Source organism: Leptopilina boulardi, unplaced genomic scaffold (genome assembly GCF_019393585.1).
Source record: "Leptopilina boulardi isolate dan_hultmark-lab unplaced genomic scaffold, ZJU_Lbou_2.1 LbouV2_195, whole genome shotgun sequence".
Taxonomy (NCBI): Eukaryota; Metazoa; Arthropoda; class Insecta; order Hymenoptera; family Figitidae; genus Leptopilina; species Leptopilina boulardi.
Window position 1 is genome coordinate 939,188 of NW_026137746.1, and position 25,598 is coordinate 964,785.

At 29.0% G+C, this 25,598-nt stretch overlaps 2 protein-coding genes across 2 annotated transcripts in view; one reads left to right on the forward strand and one right to left on the reverse strand.

Annotated features, from left to right (window-relative positions):
* LOC127278136 (beta-1,4-mannosyltransferase egh) overlaps positions 1 to 25,598 on the reverse strand; it is a 282,071-nt gene that overhangs the window by 219,735 nt on the left and 36,738 nt on the right. The gene's annotated exons all lie outside the window — the stretch shown is intronic.
* LOC127278135 (probable dolichyl pyrophosphate Glc1Man9GlcNAc2 alpha-1,3-glucosyltransferase) overlaps positions 1 to 25,598 on the forward strand; it is a 51,571-nt gene that overhangs the window by 16,354 nt on the left and 9,619 nt on the right. Inside the window, exons 2-3 of the mRNA XM_051299693.1 lie at positions 20,203 to 20,475; positions 22,039 to 22,207. Coding sequence (XP_051155650.1) covers positions 20,203 to 20,475; positions 22,039 to 22,207 — 442 coding nt within the window. The remainder of the gene's footprint in view (positions 1 to 20,202; positions 20,476 to 22,038; positions 22,208 to 25,598) is intronic.

Sequence of the window (25,598 nt, forward strand, 5' to 3'; positions counted from 1 at the left end):
GTTTCATTATCTGCTTAAAAAGGAAACAAGAGAAAAAACAGATACATTATGAGTCGATGAGTACAAAAAAGAACATGATTTTTTAAATAAACAGATGTTGTTTTTCTTTAAGAAGATAAGAAACGTGGGAGAGAAAAAAAAATTAAATATAGAGAAAAAATAAGATTGAAAAATGACCAGATGTAACACCCCCACCGTAAAATGGTTAGTTGAGGATGCAAGACGAAAATGACCATATTTTGAATACATAAAAATTATAAAAATGTGAATCGCATGATTTTACGAACTGTTACATGGTCTTTAGACACAGAAGATTATGCTCAAATTATCCAACTTATACCGCAAGGTTAAAAAAATGCTTTTGTGCTATAGCAGAGTGTAATATTTCTTTCTCTTCTGGAGGAGCTGTAGATTCTTCAGGAATTGTGACAGGTACTGAATTAGATTGATTTTGAGGAATACTTTCTTCTTTGGTAGTTGGCTCTGATGTAAAATCTGGTGCAATATGAAGTAGAAAATGTGCCACTGAACTCCACAATGCTCCCAAAAGATGAATGGACCAACCATATACTGAGTGTAAAGCGTAGCCTTGTAATAAAACGTCTGTAACAATCTTGATGAAATGACAAATTATTATAAATGTCATACATCCAGCGCTGATTGTTCCGAAAGTAATAAACTTTTTCCAAATCTTTGACCAGGTTGTTTCAAGAAATTTGTCGACTGCTTCCCCACTAAGTAGTTTGACCAAACTACCTTCGTTACTTGAGATGTGATAACCTTGGACTTCTCTTGCCATGCTGTTGAGAACTGATGGTTTTTCCATTGGAAACATGATTCTTTCTTTCAAGTCTTGTATTTCCTTGAAAGAATATATTCCATTTTCGACCAGACGTCCGGGGTTTTGATAATGGAAATTGTGAGTTGTATACGGTTGAATGATGTTTGGACTATTGGTTTGTGTGGGTAGAGGTAAAATCTTGATCCATTCTCCATCAATTTGGTACATCAATGGTAATAAACGGTTGCACTTAATTTCAGTTCCAGTTTCTTTAAGAATCCTAGTCCTTGGTTGTAAGAAATATGTTTTGTTCTGCTTGGTTACTTGTAATTCAGCATAACATGAAGATCCATGCTCAATTCGCACTTCTACAGGTACACATTTAACAATATGTACAACCTCTCCCGCGGCTACAGCCATGTATCCAGATTCATGCATTATATCATAAGCGAATTCATCCGGAGACCGTACAGCAATAGATAACGAATTTTGTAGAGTTTTATGTTCTATTTGACATTTTTGAATTAATATATTGCGGTACAATTGTTTAATTTGGGTTCTAATATGTTTTTCTACATAAATGAATTTAGAATTCATATAAGCAAAAATATCTAATTTGGTTAATGATAATTTTGGATGTGTCGCAAAAGTTTGGCCACGATGAGTTTCGAAAATTACTCATTTAGGGTGTTCAGATTTAATTATATTATATCCGCATAATAAATACTGTCCTTTACTGGCAAAAGCAAATGTGGATTCGTCAGTGTTTATGGAATATACTGTTTGATCAAAATTAGTTTCATTATCAAATATTTTATTAGCTATACCTTCAAATAAAATGCTATATCTGTCGAATTCACATCTGTCTATTGGGATGGTGTTCCAATAAGAATTACCACCTACTGAATCGATACATTTTCCTGCATTTAAGTGACAAATGGTTCCTGAGTTTAGCTTTACAATATTTTCATCTAAATTTACAATCGCTGTTTGTTCTGTTAATGTAATTCTAATTAAACCTTGAACTAAAACATCATCCCAATCGCCATAAGGATCAGAGTATTTTGCTCCATCACATTTTCTGCTATCAGTTACAGTACCGGCGAAAGTTACAGAATGACTAGTTGTAGTATTGACTTTTAAATCCCTAATATAATGGTTGTCGTTTACTTTAATGATTCCCGTAGTATGTTCTTCTCTACACGCACTCTCACTCACTTCAGAAATATACTCATTTTCAGAATTTTGCACTAAAGAAATATGTGAAAACATAGCACAATCGAAAATAGTCCTGTGAATTTCTACTTTACATTGTTTTACATGGACTTCATTAAAATGGTCAATTTGTAATAGTTGTATATACTTTTCTTGTATACTCACATTAGTAACAGGAACGTTACATTCTCCTATTTCTCTTAGTGATAAAGTGGTAATATTTAAATTACCTGACCCACAATCATACCCAATCAAAGCATTGGTTGAAAAAATGAAATAAAAAATGATTACAAAAACCTGCAACATGTCTGTAACAAAACTTTTTGTTTAATTAGTCATTTGATAAAAGAAAATAGTTTCAATAATCTCCATAATATTGATTTTTATTTTTTTTCTAAATTTATATGAGAAATTCTTAATCTATTTGCATGCACTACTTTATGGTTTTTTGCCATTTGTAACTTAATATTATTTTTATTCAGGATTTCTATAATTTTAAAAGGACCTGAATAATGATTACCAAATTTACCTGGTATTGGTCCAGATAATAAAAAGACATAATCTCCCAGTTTAAAATTTTTGGGATTAATATTTTTGTCGTAATATTCTTTTGACTTTCGTTTAAAAGCGTTTTGACTATCATATACAATTTTTTGAATGCCATTGAGTCTAGTGACCAGTTCGGAAACATAGCCTTTAAAGGTGGAAACTAAATCATCTTCTCTTAATGGAACATTAGAGGGGAGTCGGGCTAATTTACCAAAAATTATTTCATAGGGTGTGTGCTTGGTGCTTTCGTGAATGCTAGTGTTATAACTCAACATCGCGATATCAATCCATTCATCCCATTCATTATCAATATCAGTGTATTGTTTAAGAAATTCAGATAATGAATGATGTGATTTTTCTAAGAATCCATTGGACTGAGGATGAAATGCGGTAGTTCTAATTTTTTTAATTCTAAATCGTTTAGAAATTCGAACCATTAGTTCGCTTAAAAAATTTCTTCCTTGATTAGTTAATACTATTTTAGGACTTCCGAAAACGCAAATGAATTTTTTTATAAAAGCATCAGCAATAGTACTAGAAAGAGTTTTAGACAAAGGGACGGCTAAACAAAATTTTGAAAATAGGTCTTGAATAGTTAATATACATTCATTTCCTTTCTGAGTTTTCTTTAAAGGACCTACAATGTCCATAGCAATTTTTTCTAAAGCTACTCCTGGGGTATCAGTTATAACCATAGGTTGTTTTGTTTTGAGTCTAACTAATTTTTTTAATTGACAGTCTAAACATTGTTGTATCCGTCTTGTGACGTCGTCTTTTAGTCGTTCCCAGTAATATTTCTGTCGAATTCTGTTATATGTCTTGCTGACACCTTTATGTCCCCCTATAGGACATTTATGGAATTCATAAAAAATTTCTTCGCGTTTCTCCAAAGGTACATAAATAACAGTACCATAACAAATTAGAACATTAATTTTTGAGTTATAAAAGGTTAATTTGATCAAATCAAAAATTTCTTCCCAACTAAGATTTTCTATAGTTTCACTTTTAGCGATAGAAATTTCTTTTTAAATGAAACTCTCTAATTTCTTTTTAAGTTTCTCTAAAAGTTTCTTTATTTTTTCTCTTGTTATTAACAAGGATTGGGGTTCTTCGTCCTTCAAACATAAGGAAATTAAATATCTATTATTTTTTCTTTTAATTTCTTGGACATCACATAATAATAAATATTGAATGGAAGAAATTTTATTATGTTCTATTAACTTTTTAGCACCTACATCACATGGTGACCCATTAGTTGAAACAAAATACGCAATATTGGCTTGCCTATACTGAATTGGTATTTGTGTTTTAATAATGTTTGTTTTCATTTATTTCGATTCAATTTTAAAGAATTCTTCTGATAAATCTGAAGCACTACTGCTTATTGATTCATCATCTGAATTTTGCTGGAAGTATCTTCTCTTTTTCGACGTTTTTTCTGGATTTGGAAAGGGGTTCTTACGAATTCTTAATTGTTCGTTCTCGCGATCCGAGTATTCACGTGAATCTCTTCTTTTTCTCGCGTCATTTCTGGGGTGGGGAGGGGTTTAGTTTTCGCAACTAATTCTTCAGTGATTTCTTCGTCACTTTCAACATAAACAGGTTTTGGTTATTTCAAATTACGTTTGGGATATTTTTTGTTTAAGGAATCTGGGACTTTAACAATCTCTTTTTGAGTTGTCATTACATTTTGTTTAGAATTCTGATTTTCTAAGGAATCATTTGGGTTGGATGATTCTACGGGTAAAGGATTAGTTTTTGAAGATTCATTTTGAATTTTTAAAATCTCTTTTGGTGAAGAATTAACGTTTTCTTCAATTTCTTTCAATTTCTGAGCTCTAGTCAATACATTTACTTCTACTGATTCGAAAGGGTTTCTAGATAGAGCATCAGCATTAGTGTTTAATTTACCGGGTTTGTAAATTATGTCATAGTCATATTCAGAAAGTTTAAATCGCCATTTCTGAATTCTTGTATTTAAACTTGCTGTTTTAAACCATATTAATGGTTGATGATCTGTGAAAATAGTAATTTTTCTTCCGTAAACATAGGAACGAAAAAATTCGACAGAATCTACAACAGCCTTGGCTTCCTTTTCGTAAACTTCATAATTTAATTCAGGGCCTCTAAGAACTCTAGAAAAATAAGCTATAGGTTTATCTTTTCCGATTTCACCCTGTGATAAAATACCACCAATTGCATAACCTGAAGCATCTGTAGTTATGTTATAAGGTTTATTAAGATCAGGAAATTGCAAAAGAGGAGCATTACATAACATGTTTTTTTAAGTTTCAAAAGATTCATTAGCTTTATCATTCCATTCAAATAGAACATCTTTTTGTAATAATTTAGTTAATGGTTTAGCAATTTTCGCAAAATCTTTTATAAATCGTCTATAATAACCGGCCAATCCTAAAAATTCGCGAATGTTTTTAACTTTTTCCGGTATGGGAAATTTTTGTACAGCTTCGATTTTCTTTTTATCTACACCTAGACCTTTTTGATTTAAAACATGACCTAAGTAATTTACTTCTTGTTTTAAAAATTCACATTTATCTACCTGTAATTTTAATCCTGCTTCTGCTAACCTTTGCATCAAAAGATTCAATTTATAGTCATGTTCTTCGATAGAATTCGCGTATATAACTATATCGTCTAAATACACGAATAATATTTCACCTTGTAGACCTTTAAGCACATTGTCGATTAGTCGTTGAAATGTCGCAGGGGCAGTTTTGAGTCCAAAGGGCATTCGAGTAAACTCATAATGTCCAAAAGGAGTACTGAAAGCTGTTTTATGCGCGTCCCTAGGATCCATTTTGATTTGTAAAAATCCTTTAGCCAAATCTGAACTATCCAAAGAAGTGTACTATACTGAGAATTTGAAGGTTTAATTATACCTGCAGCTAATAATTCTTGAACTTGCTTCATAATTTCTTGTTTCATTAAATGAGGAAATTTATATTGTTTCGAAAATACAGGGGTATCATCAGTTGTAGGGATCCTATGCATAACCCTATCTGTTCCCGGTAATTCGTCTCCTGGCAAAAAAAAATGTTCTCTGTATTTTTGAGTTAATTTTAAAACATGTTGTTTTTGTCTGTCATTTAAGTGATTTAAACGTAAATAATCTTCAAATTTAGTCTTTTTATTTTCTAATTTAATTTCTTCTTCTGGAATAAAAGTTTCTGATTCTCGTGAAAAATCATTCTCATATATGTCAATGTTGAGATCTTTATTCAACTCGTCATCAAACATACAAAAGACATGTTTTTCTCCATAAGTTTCTATTTCTTCAAATTCTTTAAGAACTTTTTTAGTATCAATATCAGTTTCTAAATATGTTTTAAATTTATAATGAAATGGGTGTGTTACGTCGGATGCATAACGCAAGTATAAATTTCAGAGAATATTCGGAAATATTCTCTTATTTTATGTTTCGAGTCTAGACTTGCGTCCACTAACTCGGGAACGATTCAAATTGATCAATATATGTAAATAGGGATTTTCGCGGGGAAATTAAAGGAATAATTACGCGATAAACGCATTAAAATCCTTAGGTAAGGTAATGAAAATTATGGTAAATACAAAAATACGACAAGGAAATTGAAGAAATAAGAACACGATTAACGCATTAATATTCTTCGGAATTATTTAGAGATGACAAGAAAAAGATTTAGATGAAAGTTAGACAGCAATTTTAATATAAAACTTACTTTTATTTAAACAAATTGGCACTTGTAGACTCGGAAATTGGTTGAAAAAGCGTTGAATTTTTGGCTCGTACTGTTGATGAATCGTGAGAATTTTAAATATAATTTAAACTTAACACTTGAAAATTTTTAGAATATTAAAAGTGAAAATTAATTGAACTTAAACTTGAACTTGAATTTAAAGAAAAAGAATTTGAAGGAGAAGTAGTTTGAATTTTTTTGTTAGAATTATTGTGACTGTTTTTGTGACTGACTTCTCAACGAGGTTCGTATTTTTATATCATTGTCCCTACCTATTTTTAGGGATGGAACTATGTTTTAAAATAATGGGTCTCAAAGTGGAGGAAAAAGAGGTTGGGAAATTACAAGGATTGGATCCAAGGAAAGAAAATGGGGAAAAAACTGGTTAGGTCAGTGACGGTATTGGGCCCTTCAGGCCCAGCCTTGAGAGATAAGAAGTTGCGTGGGCGTACTTGAATTAGGGGAGTTTTCAAGTGGAAGGGGCTTAAAGTGTTGACCGTTTTCAAGAGATGGAGCCAAAATTCAGTTTTCCGACCAATTTCTGAGTTTTTCATAATTTTCACATTATTAATATTAAAAATTAATTTAAACATTATGAATATTAATATTATTAGTTAAAAAGTTATTAACAATAATTTTTAACAATAAAATGTAATTAATTATTAAAGTTTTAAAATATAAAGAATTTTGTATACTTAAATTGTTAATTAATGATTAAAAATTAATTTGAATAATTAAAAATAATTAAAATTTATTTAAAATTGTTTAATTTGTTTGTTAATTTAATTTTTATTATAAAAGTATAGAATATTCTTTATATTTAATGAAATTATTCTAAAACGTTTGAAAAGTAATTTAAAATAATTGAATTAAAAATTAATAATAATCAAAAATGAGTAATAATAATTCAAATGTTCAAATAATATTTATAAACAATTATACACAATGATTTATCTGTGAAATAATTAATTTATAATAAAAACTTGAAATATTTTAAATAATTAAATCCAATTAAAGAAATCAAAATTAATTAAAGTTAATTAACAATAAAATTTAAACATTTAAACAATTATTATTCATTATTTATAATTAAATCACTCATTCTCATACTTTACATAAAAAATAGTTAGGTCTTGTTGTTTGCAAGAGTGCATCGGTGCTCGGGATATTTAGATCGTTACGCTAGATTATTCAACTATGCTGACTTTATTTACAGGAGATATCAGAATGATATCTTCAAAATACAATTCTTCTCTATTTTAATTTTCGGAACTGTTGATTTTGAGCTTAAGGTTTTGAGAATTTTAGACGTTTTAGAAATAATTGTTTTCTTGAAGAGAACGTTCTGATATCTTTTATTTAATTTAAGATTATTTACACTTGTAGTTTGTTTAGAAATAAATATTCAAAACAGCGACGAAGTGTGAGAAACACTTAAAATTCTAATTTTACCTAAACTAATCTTATTTGAACATTTATATGCTCAAAATATACACGGGACGTTACAGGTGTCGTTGACAGTAAATTTCTACTATAGAATCTTTGAAATCAATTATAGCTTGAGCTTTTTGCATGAATTTGGAGCCCAAAATAGCTTCACAAGGTAAATTGAGAATATTATCTACGACTTGAAACTCTGATTCTATTTCAAATACAGATAAATCTATTTTTCCTAAAGTGACAGTCTTGTTAGGTCCTATTCCTTTTAGTATTAATTTGTTGTTAGTGTTAATTTCGTCATCTTTATCTAACATCCAGGCTTTGATTAAGTTAAATTCTGCTCCAGTGTCAATTAAAAAATCTTCTTTATCTCCACTTAATTTATGTGGTATTGTTATAACAGGTAATCTACCCATAATTTTAACCTTCAAAGCGTGAATGTTTGAAGATAAGTTTATGTCAACCCTTTGTAATTTTTTTAATTGAATTCTGTAACTATCTACTTCTAATTTTTGTGTTTTCAAATTTATTTTACATTTTGTGTCAAAGAAAAATTAAGTACCTAAAAGGCCATCATAAGGAATGGGGGTATAATCAGGAATTACTACAAATTCAACATAATAATTTAATATTTTCAATTTAATAGAACCCAATGTTTCAGATGTTTCGCCCCCTATACCTCAAAGTTTATAAATTGTAGTGTCATTGATTTTATGATGTTCAGGAACAGAGCTTAATTTGATTAAATTAGTCTCAGCTCCTGTATCTAATAAAAGTGAAGTTACTTTAAAAGAATTTCCTATTTTCATAGTAATATAAGGATTTTGGTGTTCATTTGTCTCGTTTATGGTAGTAATTCTGATACTAGATCCTCGGACTCGATTACATTGATTGAGCGATTTTGTTGTGAGGGAGTTCTCGGATTCGCGCTCGTTCGAGGAGGAGCTTGATCGTTTCCCGAATTCTTTTTATTATTGTTATACATTAATTTTCTACATTCATCTATAGAATAACCTTTATCTTTGCAATACCTACATATTAAATCATTAATAGAATTTATCGTGGCTGGTTTACTAACTAACCTACAGGTTGCTGCTGTATGTCCTACTTGATTACAAATTTGACACTGAAATTGTGCACGCGATTGTATTTGATTAGAATTTATTGAATTTTTAAAAGGGTTTTGATAACATGTTTTTGCTTCATGTTCTGGTTTATTGCAAATTTGACATGTTTCTTGATTGGAAAAACATTCTTCTGTATTATGATCAGATTTTTTACATTTTTTACAAAATTTGTTATTAAGATTTTCAGTTTGAAACTGAAATACTTCTTTTATACGATTGAATTTAGACTCAAATTTATTACCTCTTCTATTATTTTGGGCAATTAACTGTTTTTCTATTTTGATTGCATTTCTTATTAATTCATTAATATTGGCAATTTCACCTATTTTTTGTTCTATTTCTGGAAGAAGACCTTCTTTAAAACATTCTACAATATCATTTTCGGTTTCTGTTTTAAAAGCCTCTGTAATAGTTCCCGTAGAAGCTCTCTGGGCTTCTAATATTTTGACACCTATGTCTCGTATTCTATTCGCGAATGTTAATACATTTTCGTTTTCCTTTTGGTATTCATTTCCTAATTCTCCGTATAATTGTTTTACGGTTTTTGTATTTGAAAAAATATCTTTAAGAAAATTTCCTAATGCTTCAATTGTATTAAAGGTTTGCCCTATAATTGTATCTTTGGCTTCCCCAAAAATTTTTGTCCTAATTAATTTTACTAAATTGCCTTCGGCAGCAACGCCTACATATTTGTTTCTTCAGAAAACCCGTGAAAATCAGGCTCTTAATTTGTTTCAGAGATTGGAGTGGATGTTTTAAAGTCTACTAAATTGTTTAAATTTTCGCCCTTTTTTGTAGGTGGTGGCGAATGTTGAACAGTAGGTCTTCGAGTTTGAACGAAAAAATGATCCACTTCCTCACTTAATTCAGAATCAGAATTGGCTTGAGAGCGAGTTATTCTATTTGTAGTCATAAGGTAGGATAAAAAAAGGAAAGAAATTAAAACTTTGTTATTAAAAGAAATTTATTTTTCAATCAAAATTTATTCTAGAACCTTATTGTATTTTATTTTAATATTATTAGTATTAGATTTTTTTGGTATTCTATAATTTTTTGCCATAAATCCACACAAGTTAAGCACGTTTTTGGATTATTATTATGCTTACAAATACTTCATCTAAATAAAATTATTTTGGCATCTAAATTCAATTTTCTAAATACATCAGGGTGTACTGTCCCTTTGGGTACTTTCAATTGTTTTTCTTTGGGTGGGTCTGGAATTTTTTCCGGTTCATAAGTTGGCAATGGCGGCAATGGTAGAGGAACCGCTTCAACAGGAATCACTTCCGTTTTATTGGCATTAGATTTTAATGCCTCCTTTTCTTGTTTCCGACGCCGGAATTCTTCAAAGGGTAACCATGGTTCCCCAATTGCAGCCATTGCTCGTTTCAATCGTTTATTAAGAGTAGCCCTTTGGGTACTCGTTAATTTGCGATAAACAGTATAATATCCAGACACTAGAAGAAAAACGAAATAAAGGTAAAAATTGAAAAATAAAAAAAAATTTTAATTTTCGCTATCGCTAAAAACAGTTAGATCGATTTCCATTATACTTTCTTGAAAACTAGCATGATTTTCCTCAAAATAAGCAATAGTTCTTTGATTAACAGCTTCTTCTAAAGTTAAATCAATTTCGATTATATTAGTGGGAGGAGGAACAATTATATTTTCTTTGATTCTTATTATTGGTAATATTTTTGCTATTGGTTTGTTTTTCTTTAAAGGTTTTGTTAAGTTATTAAAAATTTCTGATGTCAATGGAATATTTTTAAACTTTCTATTTCCTCTCTTTCTTCTATTAGAAGATTTAAATAAGGTTTTAGGAGAAGACATTTATATTAAGTCATTCTAACTCTTCTAAAACAGAAAAAATAATGGTCTGTTCGAGAGAAAGAATTTATAAAGAATTAAATTTTATGATAACGAATTATAACAAAAAGTAATTCTTGACAAAAAAGAAAATACAAAGATATTCAAGGCTGCAATACACAAATAAGCTTTCGCAACTTTTGTGTTTGCGCGTATGAATAAGTAAAATTTATATTAAATAGTTGATATTATTTAATAAAAATTTCCTTACTCTTTATTATTTTCAAATTAAAAAAAACAAAGGAATAATGGATAAGAGAGAAAAAAGAAAATTTCCTTTTTGTGATTTTTTTCAAAATTTAATTATGAATCGTGATTCGATTATTTATCCTTTTTTATATATAATTTACTAAAAGGTGAATTTTCTTTTGTAATTAATCCTTCTTTAATAATTTCATTTAATTTTATTTTAACATTCTTCATTTTTTTTATAAGAGTAAAAATTTAAAAAGAAATAAATGTATTTATATTTTTTTTATAATAACATAAAATCAATAATAAAATAATAATTGTCCTCTTTTTGGGAAAATTCTTAATAGAAATACAAAAGATCCACAATGGGAAAATTCCAAAAATAAGATTCCTTAATAGGAATATACAAGATCCACTACGGGAATATAAAAAATTTCGTTGTAAAAGTTAATCCTCTTTGGGAATATAAAATTTCGTATAAAAATCCTCTTTGGGAATATAAAAATTTCGTTATAAAAAAAATTAAAATTCGATTCTAAGTTGCGAAAATGCAAAGTCTAATTCATCCATAGTAGTTTTTTTACCAGGCATGGAAGAGTAGGCAACTAATCGTCGGACAACTAAATTCATTTTAACATTTTCTTTCATTAAATCTTCGAGTTTGTTTTTTAATAAGGCAATCAAATTACAATTTTCAGAATTAATTTTTAATAGTTCTTGGATCTTTGTTTGCATTGAAGTAATTTCATCTTTATTAGATGAAGCAAGATTCTAAATATCAATATTATCGTCTTTTAATAAAAATATATCTAAATCATTACCCGATAAAGTTTCTAATTGTGCTTCTAAATTCATTATGTGAAAACCCTTAAGGGTAAAAAGAAAAGTACAAAATGTAACTGTGTATATACCTTAAGGTAAGTTTCGATATATCGAATCGATCATATATCGATATATATATAGAATCGATATTTCAATATATCGAATTTCGATATATCGAAATTTGAATTTTTAAAAAAAAATTTATTATTAAATAGAAAATTTAATACACATTAAAAAGTTTATAACATTATTATTTATTAAAAAAAAAAATTGTGAAAAATGATAAAAATTCAAGAAAAATTGATCAATTTCTTAAAAATTGTCCTAGAATTACCATTCAAATTTTGAAAAGGGTTAATAAAAAGGGTTTTCCTAAAAGGGTTTTGCAAAGTTCAAAAATGATATCAGATTTTCTGAGGGACTTCGCGTTCGCGAGATAACGCTCGAGAATCGCGAGAAATTGAACGGGGTCTAATCACTGCGCGGAAAAAAGTGGGAAGTAGAAGGCTACACGCCAACTATTGCTGTCCAACAGTAGTTTAAGCTGATGTCTGACTATTTACGTCAGACGCAAGGCTATATATTACTGTAAAGCCACTTTCCTACTACGCTCAACGCGTTCAGCGAGAGCCAGTGACGTCACACGGACGTACGATCTATAATAATGTACGCGAGCGCGAATTATTTTAATTTTAATCGTACGACTTCCATTCAAGTTTTGAAAAGGGGAGATTAAATGGGTTTTTCTAAAAGGGGTTTCGAGAATTCAAAAATGTTAATTAAAATCGCGAGGGACTTCGCGTTTAGGAGATACTGCACCAAACTTTTAAAATGAAAAATAGTACTGATCTATGAAAAAACAAAAACAAAATGGCGGAAAATGTATAAGAGAATCAACGCAAATAATTTTTACTACAATACTCAATATGATAACTTAATTCTTTCTCACATACTGAATGGAGTTTATTATAAGGACAATTTACAATTTTATTCGATTCCTTACAATTTTTTCTACACTTAAGTAAATGTAATGTAATTTTGGCTTTAGAAATTCTATGTGATTGATGGCATGAGGAAATCTATACTGTTTTGAAAAAACTGGAATGTCATCAGTAGTAGGAATTCTATGCATTACCCTATTAGTACCTGGCAATTCATCTCCAGGTAGAAAGAAATGTTCCCTGTGTTTTAATGCGATTTCTAGTACATGTTGTTTTTCATTTAAATGATTTAACCTTAAAAAATCTTCTAATTTAGGATTTTTGATTTCTATTTTTGGTTCCTCTTCCGAAATAAAAGTTTCTAATTCACGTGAAAAATCATTCTCGCATGTATCAATGTTGAGATCTTCATTTATTTCAACATCAGAAACACAAAAGATATGCTTTTCTGCGTGACTTTCTATACCTTTTAATTCATCTAAGGCCTTTTTGACATCGATTTCTGTTTCTAAATATGTTTTAAATTTATAATGAAACGGGTGCCGTTGACCCTAAATTTCAACATTAGATTCTTTGAAATTAATTATGGCATGAGCTTTTTGAAGATAATCTGAACCTAGAATGGCTTCACAAGGTAAATTAAGGTTATTCTCTACTACTTGAAATTCTGACTCTATTCCAAAAATATCTAAATCAAGGTTTCCCAATGTGATGGCAATGTTAGGCCCTATTCCTCTAAGTATTATTTTTTTATTTGAATTAATCTCATCATCTTCTTCTAACATCCAATTTTTTATTATATTATATTCTGCTCCTGTATCAATTAAAAAGTCTTCTTTATTTCTACTTAAAGCATGCTGTATTGTTAAAACAGGTAATCTACCTTTAATTTTGACTTTTAAAGAATGGATGTTAGAGGGAGAATTTGAATTTATTTTAAGCAATCTTTTTAATTGAATTCTATGATCATCAATTTCCAATTTTTGTGTTTTCAAATTTATTCTAGATTTTGTATCAAAAAATAATTCGGTACCCAATAGACCATCATAAGGGATTGGAGTGTAATCTGAGACTACAAAAAATTCAACATAGTAAGTTAATATTTTCAATTTAATGGATCCTAGAGTCTGATGTTTCACTTAGATGCTTAATTTAAATTTACCTGTATATTCAGGCAGCTCATGCTGACAAATTTCCCTATTTATTCTACGTACGTTTGTCTCGTAGAAGTAAAATAGATACTCTATTGCCTTTTCCAATATGTATGCTATATCGCTATCCTGATAGCTGTTGCCAGGAAACATGATATCTCCTTCTAAATAATCCAAATTCCTTATGCATTCTTCATTAATGATTTGAAAGCATTTAATTAATTCTGTCGTAATATCGTTTCCCTCAACATTGTACATTCTATTGAGGAATAAAATGCACTCCTCCTTTGTGTCAACGAATTTTATATTTTTATCTATTAAATATAGAGGATAAAAACTAAAGTCGAAAAAATGACCAGATGTAACACTGTCTTTAACATTACTTACGAAAATACGTATCTGTAAATTTCAACTCCTCGTGTGTTGTTATTGATTATTTAATTTAATTGAAAATTTAACTAACATTAATATCAAAAGTTGCGACGTGCCTTTTAAATAAATTAATATTGCGCATCTAGCGCGTCGTTGATAATTATTATTAAGAAAAACCTATCTCGAAACCTCGTTCTCTCTGGGGAGATTCCGCCAAACCAAACCGACGATGCAAAACGGCGAGACCAACGAACCCAAGGGAAGCCAACACTTACCCACGACGTCTTCAACAGCAAATCTCCGCAATCTGTAATTAATAATTACGCCAACTCCCAGTTAAACACTGATTCTCACGAGTATAATTCTTTATTAAAAAAATAAGTAAATCACAGTCAACAATAATTAAACTATCAATCAAAATTATATGGAACACTCGAGATCCGCGGCCTGCAGGGAAAACGTGTCGCCTGATTGATTGTCGAATGAATGAATAGTCTCGCAGCTTGGAAAATCCATCTCTCGTTCTCCGTCACTTCGACGCAACAACCACCTGTAAGGGGTAAATTCGGACGTCGCCGACCAAATTCGCAACCCTTCGGAATCACGCCTGCGCGACTCATTAATATTCGTCCTGCCCCACGAAACACATCTTTCCAAAAAGGCCCTCAAAATAATATTACAGATCTAGACGAATGAAAGCAATATTTCGTTCGTGTAACGAATGCCTCGTTATAAAGTTAAAAATATTATTATTTATTATAACATACATAATTTGTAATTTTAATTTTTCTGCTTCTGCAGCAGCCTTTTTTTCATTTGCCTTCCTTAAACTACGAAGTTCTTCCAAAGGAAGCCACTTCTCTTCATTAAGGGGTTTTTGCTCCAAATGTTTCTTATTATGACTTTTTCTCTGCTTGCGAGAGAATTTTCGTGGGATCGTAGAATATCCAGACAGTATGAACAAAAAATTCAAAGAAAACGAAAAAATTGAAATAAATCTTTTTCTAATTAATTTCTATTAATTCAATATTTAGATTTATAATAAAGTTTTCTACTGCTGGAGGTAAAACATGTACTTCCTTTACAGTTAAATCAATTGTTTCGTTAGTTGGAATAATTTTTTGTTCTACTATTTGTTGTCTAATAATGGGCTTTACTGAAGCCACAGGTACATTTTTAATTTGTCCTTTTATCAAATTATTATTAATAATTGCACTACTAGGAATAGTTGCAAATTTTTTGTTTCCTCTTTGGGAACTTAGAAATTTCGTTTCGATAATAAAGAATCCTTAATAAGAATATAAAAAATCCATGTAGGGAATATAAAAAACCTTATTTTTAATCAATAATCTTTAATAGGAATATGAAAATATCGTTTAAATAAAAGAATCCACGATGGAAATAAATATATCCTCTATAAGAATAAAAAATTTCGTATATAAAAAAAATTTTCTTATAACAATATAAAAACTTCGTTGCAAAAAATAAGAAAAAATTAAAATTCGATTCTGTGTTGCGAAAATAAAAAATCTAATTCGTCAATGGTAGTTTTTTTACCAGGAATTGATGAATAAGCGACTAAACGTCTGATAATTAAATTCGTTTTCACGTTTTCTTTCATCAAATCTTCAAGTTTAGTTTTTAATACGGCAATTACGTCACAATTATGAAAATTAATTTTCTATAGTTCTTCAATTTTTGTTTTCATTAAAGTAATTTCATCATTATTAGTTGAAGCAAGTTTCCATATATCAATATTATCTTCTTTCAAAAAAAATATTTCTAAATCCTTACCTGATAAACTTTCTAAATGTGCTTCTAAGTCCATTATGTGAAAACCCTTAAGGGTAAAAAGAAAAAAATGAAAAGCGTAACTATGTATGTACCTTAAGGTTAATTTCGATATATCGATATTTAAAATCGATAGTTCAATATATCGAATTTTGATATATCGAAATTTGAATTTTTGTAAAAATTATTTAATTGAAAATTTAACTAACATTAATATCAAAAGTTTATAATATTATTATTTATTATAACATTTTAAATAATTGTGAAAAAATGATAAAAATTCAAGAAAAACTGATTACTTTATCAAAGTGTTGAACATTACCCCCGTCGTTTTTCGGGGCAATGCTTCTCCCCGCCTCTCTCCGTCAGATTTCGTCTCAACTTCATCCCTTGTCAGTTTGGGGGTATTATTATTGTTTCGTCTAGTCGGGGGGCCTGGTGAGGTAATGGGTGGTGACTCCTCTACTACCTCCTCGTCATTGGGGTAAACCAAATCTTCCTTCCGGAGTACTGACTTCCTAGCCTTGATCTCCGCCCGTTGTTTTTCCTTGAGCTTTTCCAAGAAAACGGAAGTCTTCGGTTCTTGGAAGTTGACGAACCGTTCAAGCTCCTTGACCGCAATTCTACTCCCAAATTCTTTCCAACTCTCCCCCTGTCGACGTCGTAGATCTGGGTCTTCATGATCGGCTCGTGGGAAACGTCTCGGTTCCAGTACTTCCATTGGACAACAATCTTTCTTCACGTTCCCCATGTCAGGTTTTATTTGTTATAAAAAGAAACCCAAACGTGAATCGTTAGACGACAGTCAATTTTTATTGGAATTGACAAACCAATCACAAATGTCAACTTTTATTAATTTTTTGATACACAAACCTCATCACAATTCCCCAAAAATAATCTCAAAGGAGATTCCGCCAAGACCAGTCAAAAAAAAGGAAAAAGACCTTCTGAGACACGACAGAAAACAAACAAATTTCCACTTACCCACAGCTCTCGTCACAAATCAATCAATATGAAGGATCTTCGTCAGGTCAAATTGTTACGTCCGAAGATATAACACAAATAATTCCTTTTTTATATAAGATTTTATTTAAAAAAATCCTATATAATTTAAATTTTTGAGTCTAGACTCTCGTCTACTAACTCGGGAATTTTCAGTAATAATTTTTGTTGAAAAATAAGGAATTGAATTTAAAAGGACGTGAGAAAAATTTTGATGCACAAATTTTTGCACCTTAATTTTCTCGGAAAGGTAAATTTAAAAAATTGTTAAAAATGGTTTGACAAAATAACGAGGTACATTTTGCCCCAGAATTTGTCGGAATTGATAGAAAGGTTAAGAAGTGACAAGAATTTATAAATCATAATTTTATTCTTTTCTACTTACTTTTATTTGAAATATGTTTTGAAAATTTGTCCAAGAAAAACTGCAACTTTTCCAGAAAAAAATATGGCGGCAACACTTGAATATTTGAATTTAAATTTTTAAAGAATTTAAAAGTTTTTAATTTTAGAACACTTAAAATTTGATATAAAAGAAAATAAAACTCAGAAAACTTTCACGAACTTTTAAGAATTGTTTTTAAGAAAAGAAATAAGATTTGAAAGAACTAGTTGAATTGCTTGAACTGATTGAACTGAATTTTTCTATAAAGAATTCTTGTTTTTAAAGAATTGTCCCTTCCCCAAAATTCAGGGTTGGAAATAAAAATTTTCAAGTGGTGGAAAAAGAGGTTGGAAAAATCTAATGATTGGTTTTACTAAAAGAAAATGAAGAAAAAGCATTATTGTCTTAGGTCAGGATTGGGTCTTTAAGTCCCAGCCCTCGAAAATAGGGAAGTTTCAAGGGCGTGTCTTGAGTGAGATAACTTGCCCTTGAAGAGGGGGCTTAACTCGACATTTCCGTAAAGATGGCGAAATTATAATTTTTCTTGGACAATTTTCTTATTTTCTACAATTTTCATATTTTTATACTATTAATTAATTAACAATAATTGTTTATGTTAATATTAAGTAATACAATTAATTTCCCTATAAATTTAATTACAAATTTTATTAAAAAAATCTGATTTTTAATTATATATTGAACTTTACACATTATTTATTAATAAAAGTTATTTCTATTATTTATTTATTAATTTTAGATTATTTTTATAATAATTTATTAATAATAATGTATAAAATTCCCTATATATTATTTTTTATAATTAATATTTATTTTAACTAAAAGTTATTTAAATTTTTTATGTATAGGAAATATATCGATCAACAATCGATTATCGATTATCGATATTCGATATATTTAATTAATTAATTTTTAAAAATTTGAATTATTAATTTTTAAAAAAGTTATACATTTACAATTTATTATATATAAACTATTTCCTATTTGTAAAGTTATTTTAATTATAAATAATACGGAAAAATTATTATAAAACAATATATTTTATAATATACAATTATTTTTATAAAAAGAAAAATAATTGAATATTAACTTTGAAAGATACAAAAATTTAATAATTTTCAAATAACTTTACATTATTTATTAATATTTTATTAATGTAAGGTTGAAAATATTAATATTTTATTTACAAAAATTATTATTGTTAATTTTTAAATTGTAAATATTAATATTATTTTTCTATCTACACCGAGAAGAAAACTATATATAATATATAAAGGAATTTATATTCTAAATTTAAAAGGAATCAGCACAATAGAGATCATAAAAGGGGCCGCTTAATGGGTTTCAGAGTCCCATAATCACCACGAGATATGATCTCTCCAGGTGATTTTTCGAAACAATCATTGTATATATATTGGACTTTCTTACTTTTGAATTTCATGATTTTATTTCTTTAAACTTGGAGTTTGTTGATTTTTGAGCTAAAGATATAAATATTGATTTTAATTCTTAAGATTTAAGAAAGTCTAATATATCTTCATAAATTTTTCTTATAATCTTTTAAAAGGAGAAAAAAAAATATATATATAATAAAATAATATAATTTAATATTTTCAAAATGATAACGTCACCGGACGTTACAAAATTAATAAATTGGTCAATATTCTCGTCCACTTTTTCTTTATTCTCTACCAATTTACAACGGTAAACCACTATTGGTCACTCGACCAATTGCTTGACAAAAAATCCAAATCCTTATAACAAAATCAAACTGTCGAACTCTCGACCACAAATCTTACTTTTTACAAAACTACTCTACAAATCTCAACACACTTGTATTCGTACTCTAACTACTGTCTCTGACTACTGTCTGTATCGAAGCGAACATGTGATTTCGGAGTCCCGGCGGCTAGTCACACCTTCTTCCGATCGGCGGTGCCACCTCCTGGGCCCGACAATCGAGCGCGTCATTTTCAACGGGGGATGCTTGACGACTACTTCGTCACAATATATATTTTCGGAACCAAGTTAAATTTTATTACAAACAGAAGGAAATCTTGGCGACAGGAACTCTCGAACCTGTCGAGAAAAAATGAAAATGAAAGGAAAAGATCTTAGCGGTCAACATCTGGAGGATGCACTTATAGATTTTTTTGGTAATTTCACGGTTATATTTTCTATACTTTATTACTTGCAAATGTTTTGGTTTCTATGATTTTAGGAAAATGTAAAAGTGCATCCTGCAAATGTTGGCCTCTAAGAGTTTCACATTACGTTATCTTTTTAAAAGGAAAGAGAAAAAACATATACAAATTTTACTTCTTTTAAAACACATTTCCTTCCTTTTGAATCGATAATAATTCTAAAAAATTAAATGAAGGAAAAAAATACGTTGAAAAAATAGCTAGGTGTAACAAGTTATATAACAATGTGACAACTGATTGTTAAACAGTGTACTTAAAGTGTTTTTTAAAAAAAATTTTGGTTTATTTAAAAGTTTCCTTTCGACAAAAACGGTTGTTATGAACTATAAACAGAAAATAAAAGAAATTAAAAACTAAAATAAACATAAATCGTCTCCATCCTATTTCGTTGTACTTTTTGCCTTTATCAAAGAGTTAAATAAATAGTAAATAATTAATTTAATAAACTTAAATGAGCTTTCCTTAGGTAAGTAGTGATAACTGTTAATAACTTGTTAGGCGGCAGAGAAGGCTCGTTTGCTAAGGAGGATGGCTGTCCTGGGATTATCTTAAAAAAAGGTTTCAATTGTAATATTATATTATATAGCTAGTTTTTCTCTTTAATTTTAGTCATTCAACTGACTTCGAAGTCCATCGTAATTGGCTTGCAATAACACACAGTTTGCCAGTAAATGAGTGGTATAAAACTGAAATATCACAATGGACTTTAGACTATCCACCATTTTTTGCCTGGTTTGAATACTTTCTCTCATTATTTGCAGTATTCTTTGATGTTGAAATGTTAAAACTTGAAAATCTTAATTATGCTTCATTTAATACTAAAGTATTTCAACGTTCAACTGTAATAATAACAGACATCGTTTTTCTCTACGGTGTAAAAAAGTAAGTGTTCGACTAATTCTAGAAAAACTATTTTTAAAACAAAGTTTTGTTTAAATTTCTTTTTAAGTAATAATTATTATCATTTAACTATTAATTTTGTGAATTTTCCATTATTTTAATTTAAAAAAATTGTATATTTTAAAAAATTAGACTTACTTAACTTTTGAGAAAATGATTGACGTTTTATAATGACACACCACTAAGATTTAAAATCAGCTTTTAAAAAAATTATTAAGCTCATTAGTTGTAGAATTTACTCTAGTCTTATTGTTGTTGAAGGGTGATACACCAGTTGTAACTTTCGAAAAATCGATTATTTTTTTCATTTTCTTAAATTTTGTTTTCAGAAGTGTGTCTAAATTTTTATGTTGGTTCGGTGAAAAATAAATAAATGGATGGTATCGTTCCTTTTGATTTGGAAATTTTTTTTATACAGAAACTCAGTACTGTATCTATCCATGTTCGTCAGTAACATGGAATGTAGTCTTTAGTGTCTCCATTATCCATCGATGATTCTACGGCGATGGTATTTCTTTTTTCTAAATTTAGCTTCATCTATTGCAACTACTTTATTAAGACCGTCCATTTTTTTCTGTATGATTATTTCACCAAATAAAAATTATCTCTCTTATGAAATTTCCCCAGTCAACCGTGTATTTACTGAAAGCAAATTCATTTTTTAAAATTTCAATCCGTGGAAGTCTGAAACATTTCTGAGTGAGTTTTTTTCCTTCTTAAAACTTATTAAATTTTTGGTATCGCTAAATCATTTTCTCTTCATTTATAACAGATGGTTTTTTGCATTCAGAACATATCACCTCTTTTTTATCACGTTGTGATTTTTTAAAAACTCAAATAACTTTTTTGGTTCGAATTTGCACATGAGTACAAACTAGGTGTGACTCCAAGCACAACCAGAACAATCCATCGTTAATGGAACAATAAGTTGTTTAAGTAAAGTATTTTCAATTATTTTCCCGTTGATTTTTGAATTGTTATAAAAATATTACTAACCTACCACGTTAAATCAAATAGAATATTTTGAAATGTATATTATTTTAATCCTTTGATTTGGAATTAGACAATCTTATAAGAAATGTTAATTAATTTCATTTTTTGCATTTTGTATAAAATATACTTGCAAAATTTTAGTCACCGGACTTCATGTTTTTCCGAAGACGTCACTTCGTTTGCTCATTAAACATAAAGCTTTTGATAGAAAAATTTGTTGTTAATTAAAGTTCTAGACATGTATTTATAGATAGTAAATAATATTTTTTAAAAAAATTCATGGTTTATTAAGAAAACATTCTTGAAAAGGAACTTTTTTAGCGTTATAACTGGTGTAACCCCCTTAAATGATAAATGATTAGAGGTAATATTTAATTTTTTTTAAATAGTATCAATAATCTTTTTAATCTTGTGTATACTTAGTCCTTATTGTAATTATTCTCATGCTGACAGTTCTGAAAGTTAAAAATTTAATATTGTTACTCTAAAACAGCTGTAGATAAAAATAACTATAGTGAAATATTCTTTTATTTGTAAATTATACTTTTGTAGAGTCGGGGATACATGTATAAATTCGACTCAGAACTTCATAATTTTTATTATTTTATCTCTTACTAATATTGGACTTTGGATTATTGATCACATTCATTTTCAATATAATGGATTTCTTCTTGGCATACTACTAATTTCTATAGCAGGAACTTACGACATTTTAAAAAAGGTAATTTTCAATCATTTTTACACAAAATTATAGGATTTATACATGTCTGTTCAAATAGGCTTAAAATCATTTCACTTACTTACCTAACGATGGAATTATTTTTTTTATATTATTTAATATACTAAATAAGTTTCATAATAATCAATACCACCACAAATTTATATTGTAAAAATTTAGCAAGAAAGTTGTCAAAATATTACGAACAAAAGTGACTTGAGTATATTATTTTTCATCCGGCGTACATTTTTTGAGCCCTGACATTACCAGTTTGTCCACTTCTCCTTTTGTGTTTATTTTGTTGTCTAACACGCGTATCTTTGATCATTCACAAATGTATAATTATGTTATGTCATAAAAAAGAATAATATGACAAGAGGACTTTGTTTTTGAATCCAGTATGGTCCGTTTCGTCCGGTGGCTTCATTTTTGTTAAAGTGGAAGGAGGCAAGACCGCGGTAATCAAATCGAAGGTAAATGCAACTATATCGTGCAATAAAATCGTATGAAAGTGGTACTTCATATTCGTAGCTTCTATGATCGTATTCGTCAGTGAATACACATGTCGAATTAAACACATTGTTAACATTATGCATAATGTTAGCACCAGCGTTTCTGATGTAATTCCCGTGCTTCTGAAACGGATTAATCCGCAAAGAAGACCTGCTGATGAGAATTGTCCTAGGTTTCCAGGCTCCCGGAAAAACGCGCTATAATTAGCGAAAGTTGGGATCAAAAGTTTGATCCAGCTTAAAACCTGTGTTGAAATTAAGTTGTTTAAAAAAATTTTTAATTATTAATATGGTATAATATATATAACCAAACACATGATTATTACCACGTGTTGAAATGCTGCGTTATAAATTATGTCATGGATAATAGCAATTTAATTAGTTTAATTTAATTAATTTGTTATACCTATAAACGTTGTAGATCTTAATCTTTGTTTTGGAATATGAGTATTTAACTTTGATATATCAACCTTGTCACTTTGTCTTCTTCTTCTACATTGCTTTTGTTATATCCTACAATATTTTAATTAAATGAAATTATAATTAAAAAATTGTTACAGAAATTGTTAAAATTAAAATCTTTTCTTTTCTTTAATATATTCTTTTTTATAAATTCGAGTCCTCAAAAATGGGCCTGATAACATTATCTTTATCTAAGAAGTGAAGTGGGAATCTTTCCCTTTAAAACCCAAGGAAAGTCCCATTAGAAGTCAGTTAAAAAAAATTCTTCAGTTCAAACTCTTGAGTTAAAAAAAAATTCTTCAGTTCAAACTCTTCAGTTAAAAAATATTCTTCAATTCAAACTCTTCAGTTAAAATTCTTCAGTTCAACGTTTTATTCCAAAAATAATCAAGTACACAAAAATTTCATTTTTAAAAATACAAGTATAAAAAATATTCCTCCACAAAAATATTCAGTACTATCGTCACAAAATCTCAATTTTAAGAATATATTCAAGGAAAGGAAAAGCTAATATTTAATATTACGCTGTAAAACAACAATATAAAAAAGTAAATGAAATAAAAATAAAATTTATTTAACTCTCATTTCTTTCTATTCTATTTCTTTTCCCTGAAAGTATTGGTACAATTAAAGATGGACAAATACTGTCAACATCACATTTTGGATAGGACCTTTTCCAAATTTTGTACAATTTTAGTTGTATCGACAAAATTTAATCCTTATAATTCTAATTTTCTTATTTCTTTTCTAAAACAGGACTCAAATTCAAAACAATTCCCAAGTTCGAGGACAATGCGTTCCTGACTTAAAACAATAAATTTAAATCCTCTACTTGGTGCATCTTAGGATGTAACACTTTTATCCATGACATAATTCTTAACCAAGCATTTCAACATGTGGTAATAATCATGTGTTTGGTCATATATATATATATATATATATATAACCATATAAATAATTAAAATTTTTTTTACAACAATGTTATTTAATTTAAAAATTTTTAAAGTTATCATTTATACATTATTCACATACGAAAATGCATTGAAACGCGTCATTTTATACAGACTTGAAATTATTATTAAACAGTCATTAGGCCAAACAAAAACAAACATCTTTTATTGCTTTATTTATTTATAAATTATACAATTTTTCTTTCTTAATAGATGTTTATGATTCTCTCAATAACAACATATTGTACATATTTTGTATAGTCAAAATAAGATAGTATCTGATATTTGTATCGATATTCTTGGTATGGTACTAAAACTTATAATGGTGGACTTTCGCGCGTCAATAAATACCGACGTGCGCCGTCCACATCATTAGAACGCTGAAACTTAACTAATTTCACCAAAACACAAAGGAAGATTGCAACCAACTGGACCATCGGTGCAGAGATGATCCCAAGATTTTAAGAGGCGAATGACTTACCGACGCTGAACTGAATCGATTGTTAGACGCCGACAACGCTGATAATTCCAATCTGTATTAAAAGGTACTCGTCAATAAATAACGTGTTGATTAATATCCACTAAATATTTATTAATAAAAATCACTAATAATTAGACCATCTAATACTTGGGTAGAATAATATAAAAATATATAAAATGCGACAAGACTGACGACTGGAACTTGACGTGACAGTAGTACGAAATCGACTGGACTATTGACCGCGAATACTGCTAAAAATCACCACCAAATAGGAACCCCCGTCGCTCCATCCATCTCGCTGACGAATTTGACGGCAACCTGTTTCCGGAAACGGGAACCAACGCTGACAATGAGACCTTTACATAACACACATGTGCGTAAATCCTAATCCTGAGACTTTCCATGAACACCTGTTCATAGCACGCTGACACACGAACGAACAGCTGACTGATCAAGAGGGATAAAACGCTGACTTACAAGTACCAATATAAGTAACGATTTGCATCGTTACAAACTTTTAAATTGAATTAAATTGAATGAATTCCTAATTGATAGAAAATAAAACCCTTAGCTGTAACAATAAGGGTTTTTATTTTTAACTTCATGGGTTAAATTCTGGGCTAGCTTTATCTAATGAAATATTAATGTTTTAGTGGTTTTGTCAAAAAATAACCTGGCGTAATTGAGTTTAATAAATGTTTATAAGGATTCGATCGTTGATGCTAGAGATGCACTTTATTTTAAATGAATGACACTTATAATTTAAAGTTTTCATGCTTAATATTTGAAGAGCTCCACGGAATAACGATCTATGGCACAATTGAAAAGTTTGGTTATGAGCTTTCAAAAAACGTAAATTTTCATGAAATTTGTAATAAGTATGTATATGTAAATTGTTATTTATTACACTTTTGGTAACTATTATTAATTCTATTAGTCACAATAATTCGCTTACAGCTATTAATTTATAAAATTTTTATATTTTTTGA